The sequence below is a fragment of the Lipophrys pholis genome (genome assembly GCF_963383615.2).
Source record: "Lipophrys pholis genome assembly, chromosome: 9".
NCBI lineage: Eukaryota > Metazoa > Chordata > Actinopteri > Blenniiformes > Blenniidae > Lipophrys > Lipophrys pholis.
In genome coordinates, this window is record NC_137639.1 from 21,968,850 (window position 1) to 21,990,169 (window position 21,320).

At 42.0% G+C, this 21,320-nt stretch overlaps 2 protein-coding genes across 3 annotated transcripts; one reads left to right on the top strand and one right to left on the bottom strand.

The window, feature by feature from the left end:
• Positions 1-6,651: 6,651 nt before the first annotated feature.
• cox6b2 (cytochrome c oxidase subunit 6B2) lies at positions 6,652-9,174 on the bottom strand. Its single transcript, XM_080471863.1, has 4 exons — positions 9,110-9,174; positions 8,540-8,679; positions 7,346-7,446; positions 6,652-7,054 (listed from the first exon to the last, which is right to left on the bottom strand). Exons 2-4 carry the CDS (start codon positions 8,643-8,645, stop codon positions 7,001-7,003), a joined length of 261 nt encoding a protein of 86 aa, XP_080327989.1. The 5' UTR covers positions 8,646-8,679; positions 9,110-9,174; the 3' UTR covers positions 6,652-7,000.
• A 1,817-nt stretch (positions 9,175-10,991) lies between these two features.
• Positions 10,992-20,942, top strand: rasip1 (Ras interacting protein 1). Of its 2 annotated transcripts, none has more exons than XM_080471864.1 (16): positions 10,992-11,313; positions 12,703-12,824; positions 13,134-13,585; positions 13,762-14,022; positions 14,113-14,354; positions 14,436-14,600; positions 15,150-15,354; positions 15,461-15,759; positions 15,873-16,034; positions 17,384-17,424; positions 17,677-17,831; positions 18,004-18,116; positions 18,397-18,688; positions 19,951-20,114; positions 20,197-20,338; positions 20,434-20,942. In XM_080471864.1, exons 2-16 carry the CDS (start codon positions 12,703-12,705, stop codon positions 20,610-20,612), a joined length of 2,994 nt encoding a protein of 997 aa, XP_080327990.1. In that variant the 5' UTR covers positions 10,992-11,313; the 3' UTR covers positions 20,613-20,942. The 2 variants fall into 2 exon arrangements, with proteins under 2 accessions (XP_080327990.1, XP_080327991.1); XM_080471865.1 differs by having other exon boundaries at positions 11,035-11,313; positions 14,113-14,324.
• The last annotated feature ends 378 nt before the right edge of the window (positions 20,943-21,320 follow it).

Sequence of the window (21,320 nt, forward strand, 5' to 3'; positions counted from 1 at the left end):
GAGGAGAGATGGTCAGATGCTCTATATTCAAACCATAAGTTAGAATAAGGTCTAGGGTGTGTAGATGTCTATGGGTAGGCCCGTCTACTACCTGAGAGAAACCTAGAGAGTCAAGTGTAGATTTAAAGCTGGCACTGAAACTATCATTTTCTACGTCAACATGAACATTGAAGTCTCCTACCATGATAACCTTATCTTTAGTCAGGGCTAGATCTGACAAAAAGTCAGAGAATTCAGTTAAGAAAGTTGAATAAGGTCCAGGAGGACGATAAATGATTACAAATTCTACAGAATTTACTATTTTATTTGACGGGTGTCGCATGGTCATGCTCAGACTCTCAAAAGAACTAAAGTTGGATTTTGGGTTAATATTAATTAGTAACTGAGAGTTATAGATGGCTGCCACGCCCCCTCCTCGACCACTTTCACGAGCTATTTGAGTGTTCGTATGACTTGGAGTGGAGGCTTCATTTAGACTAACATACTCATCTTTACGGAGCCAGGTTTCTGTTAATCCAAAGAGCTCAATGTTGTGTTCGGTTATCAGATCATTGACTAGAAGAGCTTTGGATGATAAAGATCTAATGTTTAGGAAACCACATTTAATTTTTTTGTCTTGATTTTGTCTAGCTTAACACTTGATACGGATTAAGTTTTTGTAGTCATTAGAAGTTGTTTTCCTAGGTTTAGATAGTTTTATACTTCTGGTGGTCCGAGGGATAGACACAGTCTCTATGGGATGTTTAACTAAGTTAGCTATGGTTGGTGACTGCCGAGAGGGAAACTCAGAGAGGCGTGTAGGACTGCGACTCTGTTGCCTGGTCCCCACTCTGGTGCGTCAGGATGGAGGAGCTAAGGTTTTAACTGTGTTTCTAGATAAGAGGTACGCTCCATCCAACGTGGGATGGATGCCGTCCCTCCTGATGAGACCAGGCTTGCCCCAGAAGGACTTCCAATTATTAATGAAGCCTACCGAGTTACTGGGACACCACCCTGACAGCCAGCCGTTAAAAGATGACGTGCGGTTAAACATCTCGTCACTGATGAGGTTTGGGAGGGGGCCAGAGAAAACTACTTCGTCTGAAATGGTCCGCGCGTATGTGCACACTGACTCTACGTTAGCTTTGAGGACCTCAGACTTCTTCAGGCGAACGTCGTTTCCACCGCAGTGGATTAAAATCCGTTTAAATCTCCGTTTACTCTTGGTCATTAGCTTTAGCTGGGACTCTATGTTCTCTAAGTTCTCTAAGTTCTCTCCCTGCTTTTCTGCTTCATACCTGAATCTAATGATGATGTCATCACCAAGGTTGTGAAAAAGCCCAATAACAAGCCTCTCATTGCAATCAGGTGTGTTGCAACTGGGAGAGAGATAAAACATGCAAGACAGGGGCTCTTGAGGACCGAGGTTGAAGACCTCTATTCTTAACTGTCTTTATTGTGATTTGCCACATCAAATGGGGCTGGTACTTGTTGAGTGACATCCTTAGGTGACCTACTCTCAGTCTGACATGGAATGGGTTTATAATAATTGAATTCCCTGTTGATTTCAGTCCGAAATTAGAGTGAAACAAGCCTACACATACTATGTCAGAGGGCTCTTATTTTAATATACCACATAAGATTGGGCTGGTACTTGGTCAGTGACATCCTGAGAATTTTTACTATCAGTCTGACATGGAATGAGTGTATGATAACAGGGAATTTCGTTTTAATATCAATCTGAAGTTAGAGGAGTCGAGATGTGCTATTTCAGAGGGCTCTTATTTTGATATGCTACACGAAATTGGGCGAGTACTTGGTAAGTGACATCCTGAGATTGTCTACTATCAGTCTGACATGGCATGAAGGTATTATATTAGGTACATTCATTTTAATATCAGTCTGAAGTTAAAGGGATATGAGCCCAGATGTGCTAGTTAAGCGGGCTCTCATTTTGATATGCCTCACCAGATTGGGCGGGTTCTTGGTGAGTGGTATCCGGAGATTGTCTCATATCAGGCTGACATAGAATGAGTGTATGACAACAGGAGATTCCTTTTAATACCAGTTTCCATAGGAATGGAGCACAGGTGTGCTATTTCAGAGGGCTCTTATTTTGATATGCCACATCCTGAACTGACCTACTATCAATCTGAAGTTACATGGGTTTATGGCAACAGACGTTATATAATATAATATAATATAATATAATATAATATAATATAATATAATATAATATAATATAATATAATATAATATAATATAATATAATATAATATAATATAATATATATATAAATCTGAATTTGGCCAAGATATGCTGTTTTGGGCTGATGTTTACAGTATTAATACACCACTGATGTGTTTATGTTTTGTTTTTTGTTTCTGCAGACATTAAGTTTTATTATCATTTCATTATTAATAGTTTGTATTAAGGATGCATTCTTTCATTTCTTGTGTTTGTTGTTATGTGTTATTATTACCAGTAGAATTAAGTTGTGTTGTAATTTGTGTTGTAATGAAGGTAAGCTCTCATTCACTGGAACGTCACTTATATTTTGAAATCCGTTTGAGGGCGCTCGTACGGTAAAACATGGTGTATGGGTGCACTGGCTTGACACCGATTGGATGGAGGCATGCCGGCGTGTGTGAAACTAACGCTCGGAGAACTTCGGGTTTCCTCGGAAAGAGTCGTAATGTGGCCGGGGCGGGGAGGGGGGGGGGGGGGGTGCTCGTACCGGGGGTGGCTGAACAAACGGCCCCGGTGAAAGGGGGCTCTGTGCTGCTGCTGCTGCTGCTGCCTGCCGGCCAGCCGGCCACCGGGGGCGCGAGAACAAAAGGAGACGTAGCCGCAGTTCAGCGCACAAAGCCTGGTCATGCAGAAATCATGGGACCGGCTCAGTGGGTGGTAAACAAGCCCGGGAGACCTCCTAATTCTTTCATCAACTCTAATCTTGGCTGCCCACCTAAGTCCCACTGTGGAATCTGGCAAATTCTCCAGGAATATGTGAGAGCATTTGGTGGATTGAGTGGGCCCCGCTTATTACATTTTTACATCTTCATCTGTTTTTATCAGGAGCTACAAGTGCATTCAAATGGCATTACGGATCTGCGAAAAACTAATTGCACAAAGCATGAATGCAATTCACTTGATAGTTTCTGTTCCATCATGCATAAGAAATAAGATTAGAAATAAACAACTTTAAAAAATGTTTTTAAAAAGCCTCAGACCCCAGAAGATTAATAACATAGAAGACCATCTAGTTTGTTTCAATTGGATACCCAAATTTGACCCCAAATCTTCTTGCTGTGAGCCACAAATTTGAACTACTGCCAAACCGAGCCACGCAACAGTAGGAGATGACGTCACGAGTACATCCTGTCGACACAGAGCTCATCTCTCTGGTTCAGCGTGAAGGTGTCACCAAATGCATCACAGTTTTGTCAGCATTAACAAAAGTCTCCCTTTGAAAGTGATGAGAACATAACGCTGTGTTTTCCAGTGATTGATACGCTGATAATGATGTTCAGTGACTCACAATGTTAAAATAGTTCCCGGAAACCATCGACGACGTCACCTGATGCTGCACGTCAGTCCACGTCAGAGTTGTGGGCAGCGTGTTTCGTTTGAAGGCGTCTGAGGCTCACATATGTGTCACAATGTCTTGAAATGAAGAAAGAAAACCCACAGTCAAGAGAAGGGGAACTACAAGAAACGGAGACGTGCAAAAGTTCAGGCTCAGAGAATCTCGCGCTTCCAGTGCTTGTCACAATACTCTTCGTTCGGGTGAAGCTCTCCATCCCAGCTGCCCATCTGGACGATAATGGCCTGTGCCAGGAAAACCAGAGCAGCAGCACTTCCTGCCGTGACCTGGCCCGGGTGAAAAGAAAAGAGAAAAATCTGATTATGAGACATCTGCAGATCAAACAGATGCATAAACACAGAGTAACAGAAACATTTTCTGACATCCAAATACATCAACAGAGACTTACAGTTATTTCTTTACGCTGACAACAACTGGCTTGATTTGCACCCTTGACCAGGTTTTTACACGTTACCAGTTAAATGTTGACTTTGTGATTAAAGTTGTAGGGACCTAATTTTAATCCCTGAAAAAAAACCAATAGCCTCTTCACTTCTTTACTGCTTTTGAAGAACAAGGTGCGCAGGGAGAACTCCACTCAGAAAGATCATTCAACTGGACTTTAACCCGGGATTGTGAGGCTGATAACCCCCCCATGGACCATTACTTATATTTAGTAAAATCAGGGTTACTGATAAAATATTTCATTCAACAGACTCACACACAAAATCATGAAAGTTTTTCAACGTGTTGAAGATCTTTTTGGCACCTTGCTGGATCCACTGGCGTTGGTTGCAGAAATTTGACTTAATAATATGATATCTAACTTTAATAACTTCTCCAACGCCTGATTAATCTTTCCAGTTATTTCTTTCCATTTCAAGTCCAATGAATAGCTTGAAATGGTACAAAGGTAAATGGTGAACTGCAAAGTGCAAATTTACTCAAAACTGAAGAATACAAGATCCTTCTGATCACATATAAAACTCTTCATCAGAAGGCTCCGTCCTATATCGAGAAACTTCTAGAAGTTTATCACCCTCCATGAGCCCTTGGCTCTGAGGATGCAGGACTGTTGGTAATCCCTAAAGTCCATCAAAGTAAAACAGGAGGCAGGAGTTTCAGCCATATGGCTCCTTTACTCTGGAATCAACTAGCAGCCTCGGTCCGAAGGGCCGACACCATTAGTTTATTTAAGAGTAGACTAAACACCTTCCTCTTTGATAAAGCTTCTCATTAGGAATAAAATAGGAGCACTAAGTTGAGCTGCTCTAGGCCTAGACTGCTGAGGGGATTTTCTCTCTCCCGTTAAAGGGAGGAACTCTACATTTGGAGCTTCTGTTTCTTGTCTTTCTTTCTCTCTCTCTGTGTAACAACATTACTGTAGCCACCAGATACTGCCGCCGTCTCTTTTTCTCCCTGACAGGAGGGGAGCAGGATCCAGGGGATCAGACCCAAGACTCCCAGAGTGGAGTTACGACGGTCCTACTACCCGACCCCACCACAGCACCGGGACCCCACCGCAACGGCACGGCCCTTAAACTCCAGACTGAGATTGGTTCATCATCAGACCAACGCTCATCATAGACTTTTCTTAGTATTTGTACTTATCTGGCCTGTCTGCCACTCTCTCTCTCCCTCTTCTATTCCTCTCTCTCCCTGTCCTATCCCATGTACTTCTCCCCCCAACCGGTCAAGGTGGATGGCCGACCTTCCAGAGTCTAGGGTCCGCCCCACGGTTTCTTCCTGAAGAGGGAGTTCTTATGAACTTCTCTCCATGCGAGGGAGTTTTTCCTGGTCACTGTTGCTTGTTACATCTGCTGCTTTGGAAGGTTTAGTTGGGTTCTGTTGTACTCTATCATTGTAAGAGCGCTTTGAGATGTTTGTTGATGTGATTTAGCGCTTTACAAATAAAATTGAATTGAATATTGTACATCTCAGAATTCTACCAAAAGCCCTTTCCCAGAGAACAAGGAATGGGTTAACAACTGTAGTGCAGCAACAGAGGTTGATGAATCCTTGACAGCTGGTGCTCCGAAATCTGACAGTTTTCTGGATTACTGGTACGTACAATGTTCTCTGTCTGCATAAGAGCAGTGATGGAACACACTGTGGCACCAGACCCCCGTGATCATCATTTGATCAGTATTGTCCTGTTGACATCATTTTTGCACTGTATCTCGTGGTTTCTTTGTCTTTCTGGTATCTTTTGCACTGTGAGCGGCCGCTACAACCTACAATGCCACAGTGAAGGACTCCTACTCCTCCTCAGGTCAGCAGCCTGCAGCTGTGTGGACAGATAAGAAGTTTGGATTTGCAATATGTGGAAGTTAATGCTGCGTGGCACAAAGTATTTTCTTTCCAAGAAAGAAACTGAACAGAAACTTGTTTTAAAAGTTAATGGATGCAGCCTTTCAACGAAACATGGCCTGATGAGGTTTTCAAATCATTTTTCATTATTTCTAATCGAATGTAGTGTCTCATCTTTTAGAAATGTTGTGGTTTCTAAATGCTCTTTGTAATATTTACCAACTTAAGTCAGTTCATGTTTGGGATGAAATTCCAGAATCCAAATTCTTCTTGTGTTGCAAAGGAATTAATTTAACCATGGACGTTAGCACACACACAAACATACACAACTCTGGTGAAATAAACACACTGCTCCTTATGACTTCAAGACTTAAATATGTCAAATGTGGTGTAAAATTTACTCCCAATCAACACAACGCATCCTGTCTCGAAGATCAGCTTCCTGAGAGCAGCCGCAGAATCATTTGAAGAGCTCTTGACACTAGTTTGAAGTGAGAGCCTGATCCAAGTGTGCCATCGTGTGGCGAGTGAGGGGATTACACCAAAACCAATCGCTCCGTTCATCACTACTGCCACACTCTGGAGGAAAGAAATACTTCACCTCATACAGCCAACAGTTCATCGAGTTCATGAGGGAGAGTTTACGAAGCGACAGCTCAGTTTCTCATTGATGCCAGGAATATTTTGAAAAGGGGAAAACTGACTGCATCTGAAGGCTTTGATGACATGAAGAAGTTCCACAGTATTGAAAATATGACAGTAAATCTTTTTTTTTTTTTATAAAGCAGCAACAGAGCCAGAAAAATAATTCTTAATTCTTCTGTTGAGTGAAAACATGTAGTGGCTGGTAACCTCATTCAATTAAAACAACGTGCAAAAACTTCAGAAAAGCACTGGACTGTATTTATTGACTCAACATTTCCAAAAAAGGAGCTTACAAAGGAGGAGCGTAACAATTTCATTCTTAACACCAAAGAGATGTGCGTGGTTTTTACTTTAAGATAGTAAGATGAATGATGATGAAGTTAGAGATGTTTTTGAAGATGTCCTTAGGCACACTATAGGTAAAGGTGCAAGTAACATAAAGGTCCTGCAGTCCGCTGTCCCGCCTGGTAACAGTTGGCCATTTCAGATCTTTCCCGGGAAACTTCCATCCTCCATCTGATCGTCCCATTTAGAAACCTGCAGGAGATGTGAGAGGAAAAGTTAAGCCTGTGTGACACTGTGCAGCGATCAGGACAATCTATACATTTTAATTTGAGTAACGTGACAACAATAATATTTGATAGTCAAGGAAAACAAAAGAAGACATGCACTTTAATGTCTTAAAGAACCTCACATGACCTAGAGTTAACTAGTCATTTAACAAAATCAACTTGTATATCCTACAACAGATTTTACAGCAGCAGGATTTACTGTAAACAAGGAAAAACTTCCCCTGCAGTCAAAATGTGTGAGCAGCGCAACACTCACCCAGCTCATCGGGCAGAGGCTCTTGTAAACCCTTTGGTACCAATCGCAAGGGGCCACATCCTGGTCTTTAGCGGACAGCGCCTTGTTGCACCTGTGGTAGTCTACAACAGAAAAGTGTACTTTGAGATTGCACGACTCACATGGAAAGTACAAAGGGCAAAAAGTACCGGCATGATGATGTCCAGTCAAGACAGTCTAGTTTGTATTGCTTTTATTTACTTCTAAGTAACTAAATAAAGATTCAATGTTTAGACACCTGGTTAAAAGACTTTCAACTTTATAGATAATAGTGAACTGGGCTGCATCTGATAGTTGCTTTGATCATCAAAATGACCACTTTACTAATAAATCTTTAAAATACAAGAAAATGGAAAAATTAATGGCCAGTGTTGCTTCATAATTAAGATTCAGCTTATACGATTAAACTTTTAGGCCATTCAACAATTTACAGTAAAAAGGTGTATTGTCGTTAATAACGCAGGGATCAGAGCATTTCAACATGAAGACAAACTTAAATGATTATCTTTTTAATTAATAATCGGTTATAGCTCTTAGTACACAAGGGCAACTGCAAATTTGTGGATGCAAACAAACTCTGAATAGGCATTCATTGAGTACAGACCCTGTTGAAATTGATGTCACGGACAGTAATTAGGAATTTGAAAAGAAAAGACTTGATCTGTTGTGCCTTTCTGTCATCTTTCATCACTGTCATGAGCCATTAAAAGCTGAGACATATGCAATACAACTCAAAACGCTCTGGAATAGCAGAAACATTTTCCCTTTGTGGAAATGAAATGTTGAATAGAGATCAGTAGACGAAAAGAAAAAAAACTGAGCAAGAACTACAATACTTAGGCCTGGATAACTTAAAGCTACAATCTGAAGCACAATTTGATTTTCTTTCCAAATTAAGCTGTTCATATCTCAAGTGTGAAGAGGCAAACCTAAGGTGAGCTTTCTGGGATTGGTAATTTAAATTGATGACAACAAGCCAGAACTATTAGATTAAATGCATTGCAAATAAGATTTCAAGCAGCAGATTCTGAGCTTTGACCGTGGTTATTGTGTGATTCTAACCCTCAGATTATATTGTGTGATTCTAACACTGAGATTATATTGCGTAATTCTAACACCGAGATTATATTGTGTGATTCTAACAATGAGATTATATTGTGGGATTAGAAGACTCACCCAGGTAGTTCTGGAAACAGTTGCGTGTCTGGTTGGTGTTGGGGAATCGGGCGTCGAAGGGGGCCGTCCTGTAGTTTTTAATCTTCTCTCCAATAGTCTCAGACATGTTTGTGAGGTTCACGTAGACGTCCAAACAAACACTGAAACGGAGAAGAGTCAGGGGGAGTTTACGGGGTGAACAGAAATGTCAGATGGGAAAAATATAAACTTCGTGAGGTTAAACGAGGTGAGCGTGTCAGATTAGCCCGACGACTTAACTTTTTCAGTTAACTGATGTGTATGCCATCACTATATACAATCTTTACACTAAGAAAATAACTTTTGTTATACTTTGACGAGTATTTTTTTAATATAATAAACAGGAAATAAGTTTCTTAAACAAGTTAGCATAGTTGACGTAGCATGAGGCGGCTAGCTCGCTGCTAAACAGTTTATGTCTGTATTAGTTCATTAACAAGCGTTTTAGGACGCCGAGGTAGTGCCGGGGTTTTCAAGAACCCCCAAAGTAAAAGTATTAGGTGATGTTAATATAAATAAAAACAACACATTTCACAAACAGCCTCGGCTAACCTTGTTGCGTCCTCTCAGATAAACTGGCTTCCTGTCCGCCGCGCAAGGGCTGATGGGAAATGGGGCTGTGAAAAAAAAAAAAAAAAAAAAAACATCAGCGCATAAGCAAGTTTTTAAGTTTTAAAAATTGTTTGAGATCATATTTTGTTATAAATCATACCCATAACGATACTTAGCAACTCCTTGTAAACATTGTAAATAGTTTGTGAGAAAATGTTTTGTGTTGTGACAGAACCTGATTAAGAACTTGGTCAAGTGTTTATTGATATGCTTCTGCTTCCATGACACACACACACACACACACACACACACACACACACACACACACACACACACACACACACACACACACACACACACACACACACACACACACACACACACCACTTTTTTCAGGATGTGCAATTCAAAGACAATCAGCTCTCCCAGCTGAGCCACAGCTGTCCACACAGGTGAGGCATGGATTCCCCCTTTCGCTTCCTTTAATAAATTTAAAGTGGTCTTATGACATAGTTGATGTAATTTTCTAAGGACAGCACACATCCTGGTCATTCCCCGTTCTCACCCTGATTAAAAACAACAACAATAAAACGTTGTATTGTCTCTTTTTAGGATATTTCTTTCTAAATGTCTTTTTGATAATTTTGTGCCTCTTTGACTTCATTTTGGTTTGTGATTGCTTTCTGCCCCTCATTGTCCATTTTGCATCTGTTTGATGTTTGATGTGTTTTTCAGGTTGTGCGTGTTAATGTGTCTCTTTGTGTTTGTTTTATATTTCCTTAAGTAAGTTTTTCATCCTTTTGAGGCCATTGTATGCCTTTTTTAAGGTCTTTTTCCCATTGTGGTCATTTTCTTTTTTTGGTTATGGTTTATTTCTGGATGTGACCATTTTTACCCTTTACAGTTATTCATGTGTTCTTTGTTGGCATTTAATCCTCTTTCATTTAGTTTCTTATCGGTTGTATTGTGTGACTCCGTGGTAATTTTGTGGATATTATTGATTTCTCTGTTGTTTTTGTTATCTATTAAGATGTTGTGGTCATTTCTTTGTAGTTGTTTTGGACTCTGTGTCTCATTGTGGTCAGTTAGGCTTCAGTGGTTGCATTGTGTCAACAGGAAGGTTAACACCTGTTAAGTACAGTCAATAATCTTTTATTGGACATAGACATTTCAGTTTTGTGTATATAATTACTGGAGATACAATACCTGAATATGAGCATTTTTGTTTCTTTGTTCTTATGTTAAGCATTTTAGAGTATGTTCAGATGCAAGACGTTTGGGACAGCGATAACTGATAACTACCTTCTTTAGAAATTTCTGAAGATGTAGTTACACTTGATTTATTACGTTCTTTTTCTATTTGGTTTGTTTTAGCAATATTGTGGTTGAGCCCCTGAACTGGGACACAGTGACAGCCTGCTTTCTCTTTCCACCGACATCCTCCTGTTGAGGACCAGGTCAAAGATCACAGGTGTCTCCTTCTAACGTCCTGTCTCTCTGCGGGTGCTTCCTTCATCCTCTTTCCAGAAAAACTTCAGACTTGTAGCTTTTTTTAGTTGTGGGATCTTCTCCCTCATATTTAATCAGAGGAGTAAAATTGCCACAATCTTTCAAGTCTGATGAGGCAATTAACCACATATTTGATGTAATAAATAGTTTCTTGGATAACACTGTGTCCGGTTATTTCTTTTTCTGATTCAGAGAGCTAAATTCCTTCGTGAGCATATAGTTTCACCAAGAAGGTTTCAAACATTCCTCCATGTATGTGAATTTACCCTTGACTCACTTTCAACCAATGTCTCCTTCTCTCTCTCCCTCTCTCACTCAGTCAGGATATAGGTGTTGTCCAAAGCAAAGGAAGGAAATTCTGTCACTTGGAACAATGGGCCCGTTTCTCTATCTATAGACTGAGAGCGCCTGGGAGCCAGAGAGAGGGAGGCGGCACATCGCAACCAGTTTGGAGAATTAAGCTTAAGGGAAGATTTTTTTTTTCATTTAAAAACAGCAAGACAAAAAAAAAAATGGACAAATAAAGTTAGATATGTCTACATACATGTGTGAGTAGTTGAGGCCTATTTAAAATGGATTTTTGTATCGAGGGGAAAGAAAGGCACACGGTCATTCGGCTGCTTTGAGCTACGCATTTGCATTTTTTCTGGAGAAGGACAATCATTATACACTAGAAAGATCTGAAGTCACCGTGGGTAAGTCTTTCTAAAACATGTGTATGGAAAATTTCTTTGAGCATTTCTGAAGTTTAGAAAGTATTCTTGTGCACAAATAAGAAGACACTCAATAAAACCTTTCTGCTTGAATTGATAACGGGGCCATACGTGTAAATGTTGGTGTTGAAAATGACCTGTCAGACATCATACAGACTTTAGGTTTGGAACAAGATTATTAATAGAATGACAGAGATTGTGTTTCAATACACAATATATTTACAAACAGTACAAACAGTGACTTCTTACTTTTTTCTATTATATGAAAAAGACAAAAGAATGAATATAAAGCAGACATGGCCAACTGAAGGTGGGCAGGCCTCTTGCAGCGAACGTCCTAATTCTGTGTGGCATTCAACATGTTTAAAAGAAATGGTGATGAAAGAGAAAGAAGATTTAACCACATTTCAATCAAATGTAAAATGTCAATACTCAAAAAGTACGTTAGACTAAATGTTATAGTGAAAATATCAATCACACAGTCGTGTAGCGGCGCGGAAACACTCATACCTCATGAAGCGAAGCTATCATGGTGTCGAGTCTGGGTTGGGCTTGAAGGCCTTTCTGTGTGGAGTCATCATGTTGTCCCTGTGCAGGTGTGTGGGTTTTCTCCAGATGCACTAGTATCATCCTGCAGTCCAAAAACATGCATTTGAGGTTAATTGGGGACTATGTGAATGTGTGTATGTTTGTACAGGTGAACAGCCGACCTGTGTACTCTTCTTTTGGAAGTAATCAGGATGAATAGATGGATGGATGGATGGATGGATTTTGATTAAATAAACTTGTTTTACAGACGGAACATTCTTCATTGGAAAATTTCTAACAATATTTCCGATTTTGCCTTATGGTTGAAATGCTCTGTCACAATTTGCCCTGTAGCAGTAAGGATGGCACTTCAGCGACAGTCAAAATAATCAAAGTTATTCAAATTGATTTTAAATTTTGATGGTAATTTATTTAAATGTGTCTCATTGAGAAATGGACAGGTGACCTTTGGAGTGGGTTTTTCCCTGTCACTGCGACAGCTGGACCTGCGTCCTGCAAAACATGCTTCCTGTTTGAGAAGGGGAAATACACTCGCGGAATTGCAGGGGGGAGTGGGGGGGGGGGGAGTTTCATTTCTTTTTGTTTGTTTTCACCATGTTGACAATCTGCTGTAGGTATCCTGTTGACAATTTTGATGGTGACATCATTCTATTGTTATATTGTTTGGATCACAACACAGCTGACAATGATTTTGCAGTAAAGTCTGAGTGGAGGTTTGAGGAAACATGACTGTAATGTATATTAATAGAGTTGATCATTCAAAAGAGATAACATATAAATTTTGAAATAATGTGGGTTGATATGTGGCTTCTTCTCTGTCAGATGGAGGGGTCTGGCAGTCCTCGCTTCAGAAAGCTCCATTTCCCTGTGGGTTTATGGATAAACTCCCCCAGGAAACACTTTGCCAAGCTTGGAGGTCGATGGCCCAGTGCCGTGTCTGTCAAGTCAGTCATTGTTTTGTAACTCAAGTTTTTATCTTCTTTTCTTCCGTCATGGATGTTTATACAAGACTTTATGGTCACTGATCACACAGTTAGAATTGGATGCCTGATAAGTATTTTTTAAATAAACCGTTTGTCTTTAGATGTCTTCTTATCTTATTTCCACTGTCATTAGTATCCTTTCAACCTTGTAACCTTTCCCTGTTTTATTTTAGTCCTTGTTGTTTGTTAGTCATAATTCACAGCTGACTGGTCCCTTCCTTTCTCCTTCCGCTCTCCTCCATCTGTCTACCCCTCCTATGTTGTTCCCAGGTCGACTACCAGCTCTGACGCAGCCTCCCTCCACGAGGCCCCTTCTGCACCGTCCTCTTCCCTTTCTAACTCCACCCCATCGCTGGCTTCCCCTACCCCGTCCCCGTCCCCTTCTCCGGCCTTCTTGAGGCCGCGGCCTGCTGGTCCCCAGTCCCGTACGAAACGCCTTTCCCATCTTTTCCTCCGGGGGCGTTCTAACAGTGACCGGGACCGGGCTGTGGGAGAGAGGGAAAGAGAGGTGTGGGCTCATTCAGCTGCCCCCTCCACGCACCACTACCTGCCCCCTGCCTCTTCTTCTGCCCCAGGTCTGATCAAGATCTATGGGGATGCTCTCTCCAGTGGGGCCAACTATCGCTCCCTGCTGGCCAACATTCACTCGACAGCGAGGCAGCTCATCGCCCAGGTCATCACTCGTTACACTGAAAGAGAGAGGGAGGAGACAGATGACGCAGGTATGAACAAGGGAAATTTTCTCTCATTTTCTCTGCTGTGATCCATTAGTGGGAACTGTTTGCTCAAAAAATTTTAACCAATGGGGAATGACTTAATCTAAACATAAACTCACTGTTATGGAAAAATAATTACCCTCCCTCTCTTCCTTCTCCTTCGTTCCTCCATTACCTTCTAGTTCTCCAGAAACACAGCCCTGAGGACTTCCTGTTGTGTGATGTCATTGGAAAGCCCATCCAGCAGCCAGATGGAGCTATCAAATGGGAGACAGAGTGCCGGAGAAGTGTTGCCCCATGGGAATGTCCTTTGTTGTTAGTGGACATGTGGCGGCCTAAGGAAGGATTTGAGCGGCGCTTTGAAATCCAGAGGAAGGAAGACTATGAGAGGGAGGAGAGGGAGAGGGAGAAGGAGCGTGAGAGGGAGGGAGAGAACTACCAAGGTATGTGTAAGGCCCAAAAGACAGGTGTGGTACCATGCAAAGGTCCCGAAGCATAATAGTTGATCAATGCTGTGATTGTCTGGGAAGCAGGTGTACGCTGGCGGCGGAACAGAATTTCGTCAGGCGGAGGACCGGAGGAGGGCGAGCGTGGTCATCGTGCTAGAAACTCAGAGCTCCGAAGGAGCATCAGTGACATGAACTTGAGTCTGCGTCGTCGCCAGGGCAACCACGTCAGCAATGAGCCGCGTGGCCCTGGAAGCCGGCCGAACAACAGTGGAGGGGTGCAGGACAGGAAAAACATTGTGAGCATGATCAGCCCACAGCCAGGAGAGGTGAGAGGCTGGTGTAGTGAAAACAACGCTGAGGTAACCAGGCACTTAGTTTTCTAAACATGTGGTACAAATCTTCTATAGATCCGAGCATCAAGAGCTGAAGCAAAGGTTGGGTGGATGAACCAACCGGAGGAGGACGACAGGGACTACTCCAGCTGTGACCTGGAAGTGATGTCACAGAGCCTGATCCTTCCACCAACAGACCGGCCCTACTTTCTCTTGCTGCAGGGTTACGACCAGAGCAAGGCGAGACATGCTGACAGATTATATCACCCACACCAATGCTCACAAACAACACCCACACACATTGTGTAAACAAATAAACACATACTGACACACCACTCCAATGTGCACCTACGCTCATTTAGCAAGGTGCAAGCGCTCTGATGCGCACGTATGCAAAAGGACAAGCGTGCTGTAGTGAAGCTGCCCCATGCAAGATGCGCGCTCACACCCTGTGCATGACATCATACCTGCATGTCTGTTATCGCCACATACCATCAAGGTTTCCATAACTCTCCGAGCTTCTCCCATTCACCCACCTGCACAAAACAACTTCAGAGCAGCACAATGCCTCAACAATTTATCCACCGCAAACACACAGAACCCCTCTGTATACATCACTTCATCTCACACAATGACCTCACTCAGGTCCCCATTGTAGCAAACTGTGACACACTTCATTCCTTATCAAAGACCTTCTATCCCACCGAACATCTGATAGCAGATTGATATAAGCCATGCCACTTCAGAGATAACAGACCTCCCTGACTCTCTCCTGTGTGTTTTGTTTAGGATTTTGTTTTGTACATTATGGCGGGACATACGCATGTGTTTGGAAGAAAACCCACATTGAGGGAAAGAGAGAAGGATAGAGAGCGAGAGAGGAAGGGGAAGAGGCCTCTGAAGGTGGACACATTCCTGTCCGCTCCTGACCTCTTGGCAAGACATTTATTGATCAGGAGAGACTCTGTCATTCCAGAGATGCCCACTGGACAAGGTAACGTCAGCTGTCCACCGTTTGTGTATCAACAGCAAGTGGAAGACAATAACATTATTGCGGAGATTCCTAATACATATCCACATCGACATGAATTTTCCCCCAGCTCTCATGCGACCTTTCAGAGGCGGTGCAGTCACACACAACGGAGTGGCCTTGTACAGGGAGGCCGTCCTGAAACCTGGGGATGTGATTGGTCTCGGGAATCACTTCCTGTTCCTGTACCGTGACCCTCGTGTGACCCCGGCTCCACCACTGGCATTGACCCTACCATGGCAGGCTGATGCCTCCACCACCTGCTGCCCTTCAGGGTTGGTGGACAGACAGGAAGCGCTCAGGCAGTATCTGGGATCTACTGAGGCAGTTTTGAAATTCCACCCTCGTCACGCCGACGCCTTGTTACAGGTGAGACAGGCAGGCAGTGGACTAACATAAACTTTTACTATTTGCATGCAGCTATCTAACTGAAAAATGGTCTTGATGACATATGTTCTGTTTATCATTTACTTTCCTCCTAGGAGATAATCTCCAAAAATTCCTCTCCAGACTCTGGTGGTGGGCCTTTAGCTCCTGCTTATCTCCTGTCAATCATGATAGATCACGCCTCAAAACTTCTGGATCCAACTCTTACACCACAGATTTTACTAAAGTCAGCCAATCTCATCAAAGACATTGTGTGGGTAAGTAAAAAGAAAACAAACAAAAACTATTTTAATGAGCAATAACATCTAAGGTCCAGAAGAGCAATAGCTCACAGCCAATCCATCATCCTTCAGGCCTTTACACATCTGATAAACATAATCCTTGGATCAGTAAAACTATACAGACAAAACATGAGTGAGGAGAGCACACGGGAAAGGATCTGACCATGACAGTCAAAGAGCTACAGGATTCACTGGCTAATCAAGTCACATCAATGATTGACTGAATTAAACCAAAGTATTTGTTATTAATTCAATTTTTCCATTGTTGAGAACCTTGAAGTGGTTCAAACTGTGAACTTTGCGATAGAACTCCATGAGCACTGTGAGTACTTTATACATTACAGTCAATACGTCAGCTTGATGAAGGAGTTTGTCATGTTTACGTTACTATTGTTCAACATTCACCCACATAAATCTGAGGTATCTGAACTTCCACCAACAAATGAACATAAAACATTTCCATATAAAGTTCAGACAAAATATTTGAAAGGTCAGAAGAGAGTTATCAGGATACACGTTTTTTCAAGAGGATTAGAGTAAACCACCAACCCATCATCCACACACACCAATTATCTGCATGTCTGTTGACTGGGGGAGAAAATCTGGAGTACCTGGAAAAAAAAAAAAAGACATGAATCCTCAGAAAGACCATACCATCTCCACAGGCCCCAGAATCAGGGTCCTCAGTGCCATACTGGGTCAACCGGAGGCGAGGCCAAAAAGCAGGATCAACGGATAGCTCGATGATCATCAGCATTAAAAAAAAAACATCCCCAGAATCAAACTCAGTGATATTATGAACCATCATCACAAAATATCACAAAATGCAATTCATATTATATTTGCATACCCTTGGACCAAAGTTATGAACAAACTAATAAACAAATAAAGAGCCATGTTGCTCGAGAAAGAATGACAAAATGCAAAAAAATTAAAATAGCAATAACAATAAAAACATGCTATATATATTTATTATGACAAACATGAAATACATTGATCATTTTCTGGGATAACATTTCTTGAAAGGGCCATTTCTGCCACAGTTCCACAGACTTGGCAGAAAAACATCAGGAAGGCAGATTGACACTGCCACTTTCAGTCAGACATAAAAACCAACAGAGAGACGTTTGCCCTTCATTGTGGCCTGCTGGTTTTCAAACAGGAGCGAGGATGAGCTGAAGTCACTTCCCTCCTGCTGGAAAATGTGCTGTAATTATCCTGGCTGCAGGGCGAGACTCTGCCCCCCCCCCCCCCCCCCCCCACACACACACCCCCTCCTCCACACTAAGATGTGTCTCCTCTCTTCTGTCTCCAACTCTGCACAGGATAACATTAAGGAATTTGGGGATAAGCATCCCACGCAAAAGTAAGAACATTTTTGTTCTACGTAATGTTTCCTCTGTTTAGAAGTCTCCTGCCGAGTGATTCATGATACATTTGTCCTTGTGCTGTTATGTCTTTGGTACATTTTTGTGGCATGATGAAAGCATTATAATCCAGACTGTCGTTGGGCGACAATAAATGTAGTCTACTTTTACTCATAGACAAAGTCTTTCACTTTAACTGTATATGAAAATTACTGACGCTCACAATGACATTCCATAAATATTGTGTTCAGTTCGACAGAGCAAGAAGGAGAAATAAGCACACCCAATGTCCAGAAGCTATCGAGGGACCTCCGACCCCTCATGTTCTGGATGTCGAATGCCACAGAGCTCCTGAATTTCTTCCAGGTCAAAGTTGAAACCATGGAGAAAGAGTGGGAGTTTGAAGGTGAGAGTGATTCTGAAAACGAAGGAATCAACCACTCCTGAAAAAAAAAAAAGCCTTTAAAAGGCCCGACAATTAAAGATTAGCTCATGGGTTTGGCAATGATAGACAGAGGAATGGAAGCCGGAAGCTGACAGAGAGTCTCTAATTGATCATGATGATTGCTTCTCCGTAGCCCCCGGGGATCCCGTTTTGACAGCTGACATGGACACCTGTTCAGAAGCTCTGGCTCAGCTGGATGACGTTATCATGCACACGTTCCAGCAGTGTGTGTATCACCTCACCAAGGTAAAAGAAAACCAAGATGAAAACCCTCCGCTAAATGTTTCCAACACGTTGTACACGCTCTTCATGTTGTACTTGTAATCATTTTTAGACATTGCCATCTGAATCAATGTGCCTAAACATTGTAGGACATCTTCCTCTATGTCATCTTAATATTTCCCAGATGAAACTTTTATATTTCCTCATCTGTTCTTCCAAGGAAGGTTCCCTTCGTTTGTTGTTGTTGTTGTTTTCAGTTCATAAACAAATTATCGTGAATTTCTGCCCCTTTGTGTCCACGTAGACCCTGTACTCACTTCTTCCAGCTCTCCTGGACACCAACCCGTTCTCCAGAGAGGAGAAAGAGAAAGAGAAGGATGGAGCACTGGGAGCAGAAGGAGAGGAGAAAGGAGGAGAAGGAGAGGTGGATGACGTGTCTGCCTTACCACCCAAGGTTGCTGGTTTGGTGGAAGTCTATCGTTGTTCCCTGATGCTGTCGCGGGAGGCTTGCCTTTCTCCACCCCTCACCTCCCAAACCTTCGGCTACCTCTTCTTCTTTACCAACACCTCCTTGCTTAATACTCTGCTGGAGCGAGGTGAGAGATCAAGGGTTAAAGTGATCGAGCTAAACAGCCAGCCATCGCGGCCAATATGAGAACAAACTAGTCCCACAATAATTTGGAAAAGTATGAACACCAAAATTTGAATTTTCATTAAAAAATTTGTATAAAACAATCAAATGAATTCTGTGATAAACATCTTTTTGAATATATATTGCTCGTGAATAAGAAAAATAAATACTGAGATAACCACAAGGATTAAGGCATGTAGACACAGTCAGTACGATCTGAGGTAGTTCAAAGAAGAAAGGTGATTTATTTGACTTTAAACATTTGTTGGTACAATGTCTGAGTATTCCAAAAACAAATGAACAGTTGGGACTTTCTCACACAACCGTCTCTGGGGTTTAAAAAAAAATATCCAGTGAGCAGCACTTTTCCTGGCGGCGATGCCTTTCTGATGCCGGAGATCAGACCAGATTAGCCAGGCTGGTTAGAAAAACAACAAAAACTCAAATAGGTCCTTACAGCCAAGTAGTGCAGGAGACAATTTCTGAAAGCAAAAAATACTGAACCTTGAAGCAGATGGGTTAAAGCAGCTAAGATCAGGAAACAAAACTACAATTCACATGCAGGCTCACCAAAATACAACAATAGAAGAGTGAAACAACATCATCTGGTCTGATGACTCGATTTCTGCTATCTCAGAAATCTGCTGTCCAGATGGTAGAGTCAAATATGACGTAAACAACATGACAGCATTGATCCGTCCTGCCTTGCCCTGGTGGTGTAATGTTGTACGGGATATTTTCTTGACTCCGTTTGTGTCCCTTTACTATGAACTGAGAATCAGATAAGCCACAACTTCAAAACGAATTATTGCAGACTCTGTTAATCTCATCATGACTACGGTGTACCAATTACCTGATGGCTACTTTCAGGAAGACTTCTACGTTACACAGCTCAAATCATCTCAGACTAATTTCCTAATTAATTCCTAATTGCTCTCACTCTGATGTCATGTCAATAAGGACCAAGAGCTTCCAGCAACTCTTCAAATCTATGACACAAAGAGTGAAGGAAGATGGGTTACTTACAAATCACCTTTTTAACATAAATATTAACTCAAAAGTGTCTAAGTTCAGTGTCAACTCAAGCTTTTACTGAATTTTAAACACCAAAAACTCAAGGTGTAATTTAATTGTTTCAAATCATGAATGAAAACGTGGGATGGATTTTAATGTGACAATGAAGAATATTGTCTCTGTGTTTTCTTCAACGTGTGCCTCCACTTATAGATGGGCTGTTTTCATGGTCCAGAGCAGTCCAGATCCGCACAAACCTGGACCTGGTTCTGGACTGGCTACAGGGGGCAGGCTTAGGCGATATAGCCTCTGAGTTTATGAAGAAACTGTCAATCACAGTCAACTTCTTGTGTATTCCCAAAACCCGACTCATTCAGGTAACTTGCCTACATGTGCGTTTCATCATTTCACCCCCTTGTTAAAAAGCTAACATTTCCCTCATTAACTCCGTTTTTCCAGTCATCCTGGATCAGCCTCCAGGAGGACCATGCCCTGTTAAGTCCTTCCCAGCTGCACCACTTGCTCACCCATTACAAGCTGGGACCAACCAGAGCCCCACCAGCTTCATGGGCTCCTCCACCTGGCACTGAGCTGAGTGGAGGTAACAAATAAAACAAAGTGGTATTATTATCCAAACATTCAGCGATGTGTATGTGAATGTCATTGTATGTGTGTTTTCTTCCCCTTATCCTCAAGATATATTTGAGAGCTTTCTGGACCACCCTCCTTTAATTCTGCCGAATGAGACTCCACGCCTTGACCTCTCAAAGCCAATCCCAAGCCCTGAGCTCCAGAAGGAAGTTACACGTCTCCGCACCTTCTTGTGGGGACTTGACCAAGATGAGCTCCCTGCAAACCAGAGGACCCGGCTTTGAGGAAGCCCATATTTGTCTCACTGTTAATGTCGAATCGAAGTTTTTAAAAAGATCACATGAAATACACCAGAAAGTACAAGCCAGACACATTTACTTCTTTCATTGCCTGGTTGTTCATGGCATCTTTGTATCATTTCATTTATTCCATTAGACATGTTCTAGTTGAAAAAAAGAAGTACTTTGGTATACCTTTATAGTTTTTTTTAAATCAGGCAGAAAAACCCTGTGACCGTTGGGCTATGCAGTGTTATGCTTTACATGACTGTTTCACTTGGCTGCCATGTATGTTTTCAAACTACTTGTTTTTAATAAAATGTTGAATTCTAGTCTAAAAGACTTACAGTTTCCGTTTGGTCTTTGACAAGCTTGTTTCCCACAGCAGGGCCCCTGGGGCTTGGCACTCCCCTCTGCTTTTACAGAGAAGCATTCCACAAGGTGGCGATGCAGGACTCACTCCACCTTTGACGTTAAATGATGAGTCTGCAGGTAGAATTGCTTGACTAAGGAGGTGATCATACGACTACATTATTGTCTGCTCTAAAGGCATTCTCATTTCCTGTAATAATTGGTAGCATTCTACGCAGGGTCATGACTCAGTAGGCCAAATGAGACCGTGACGACCACACACAAAGGTTACCTTCACCAAGGTAAGCCGTCGTAAAGGCCAAAGCGGCTGACTTAGAGACAGGCGGCATTTAATTTCCCTTT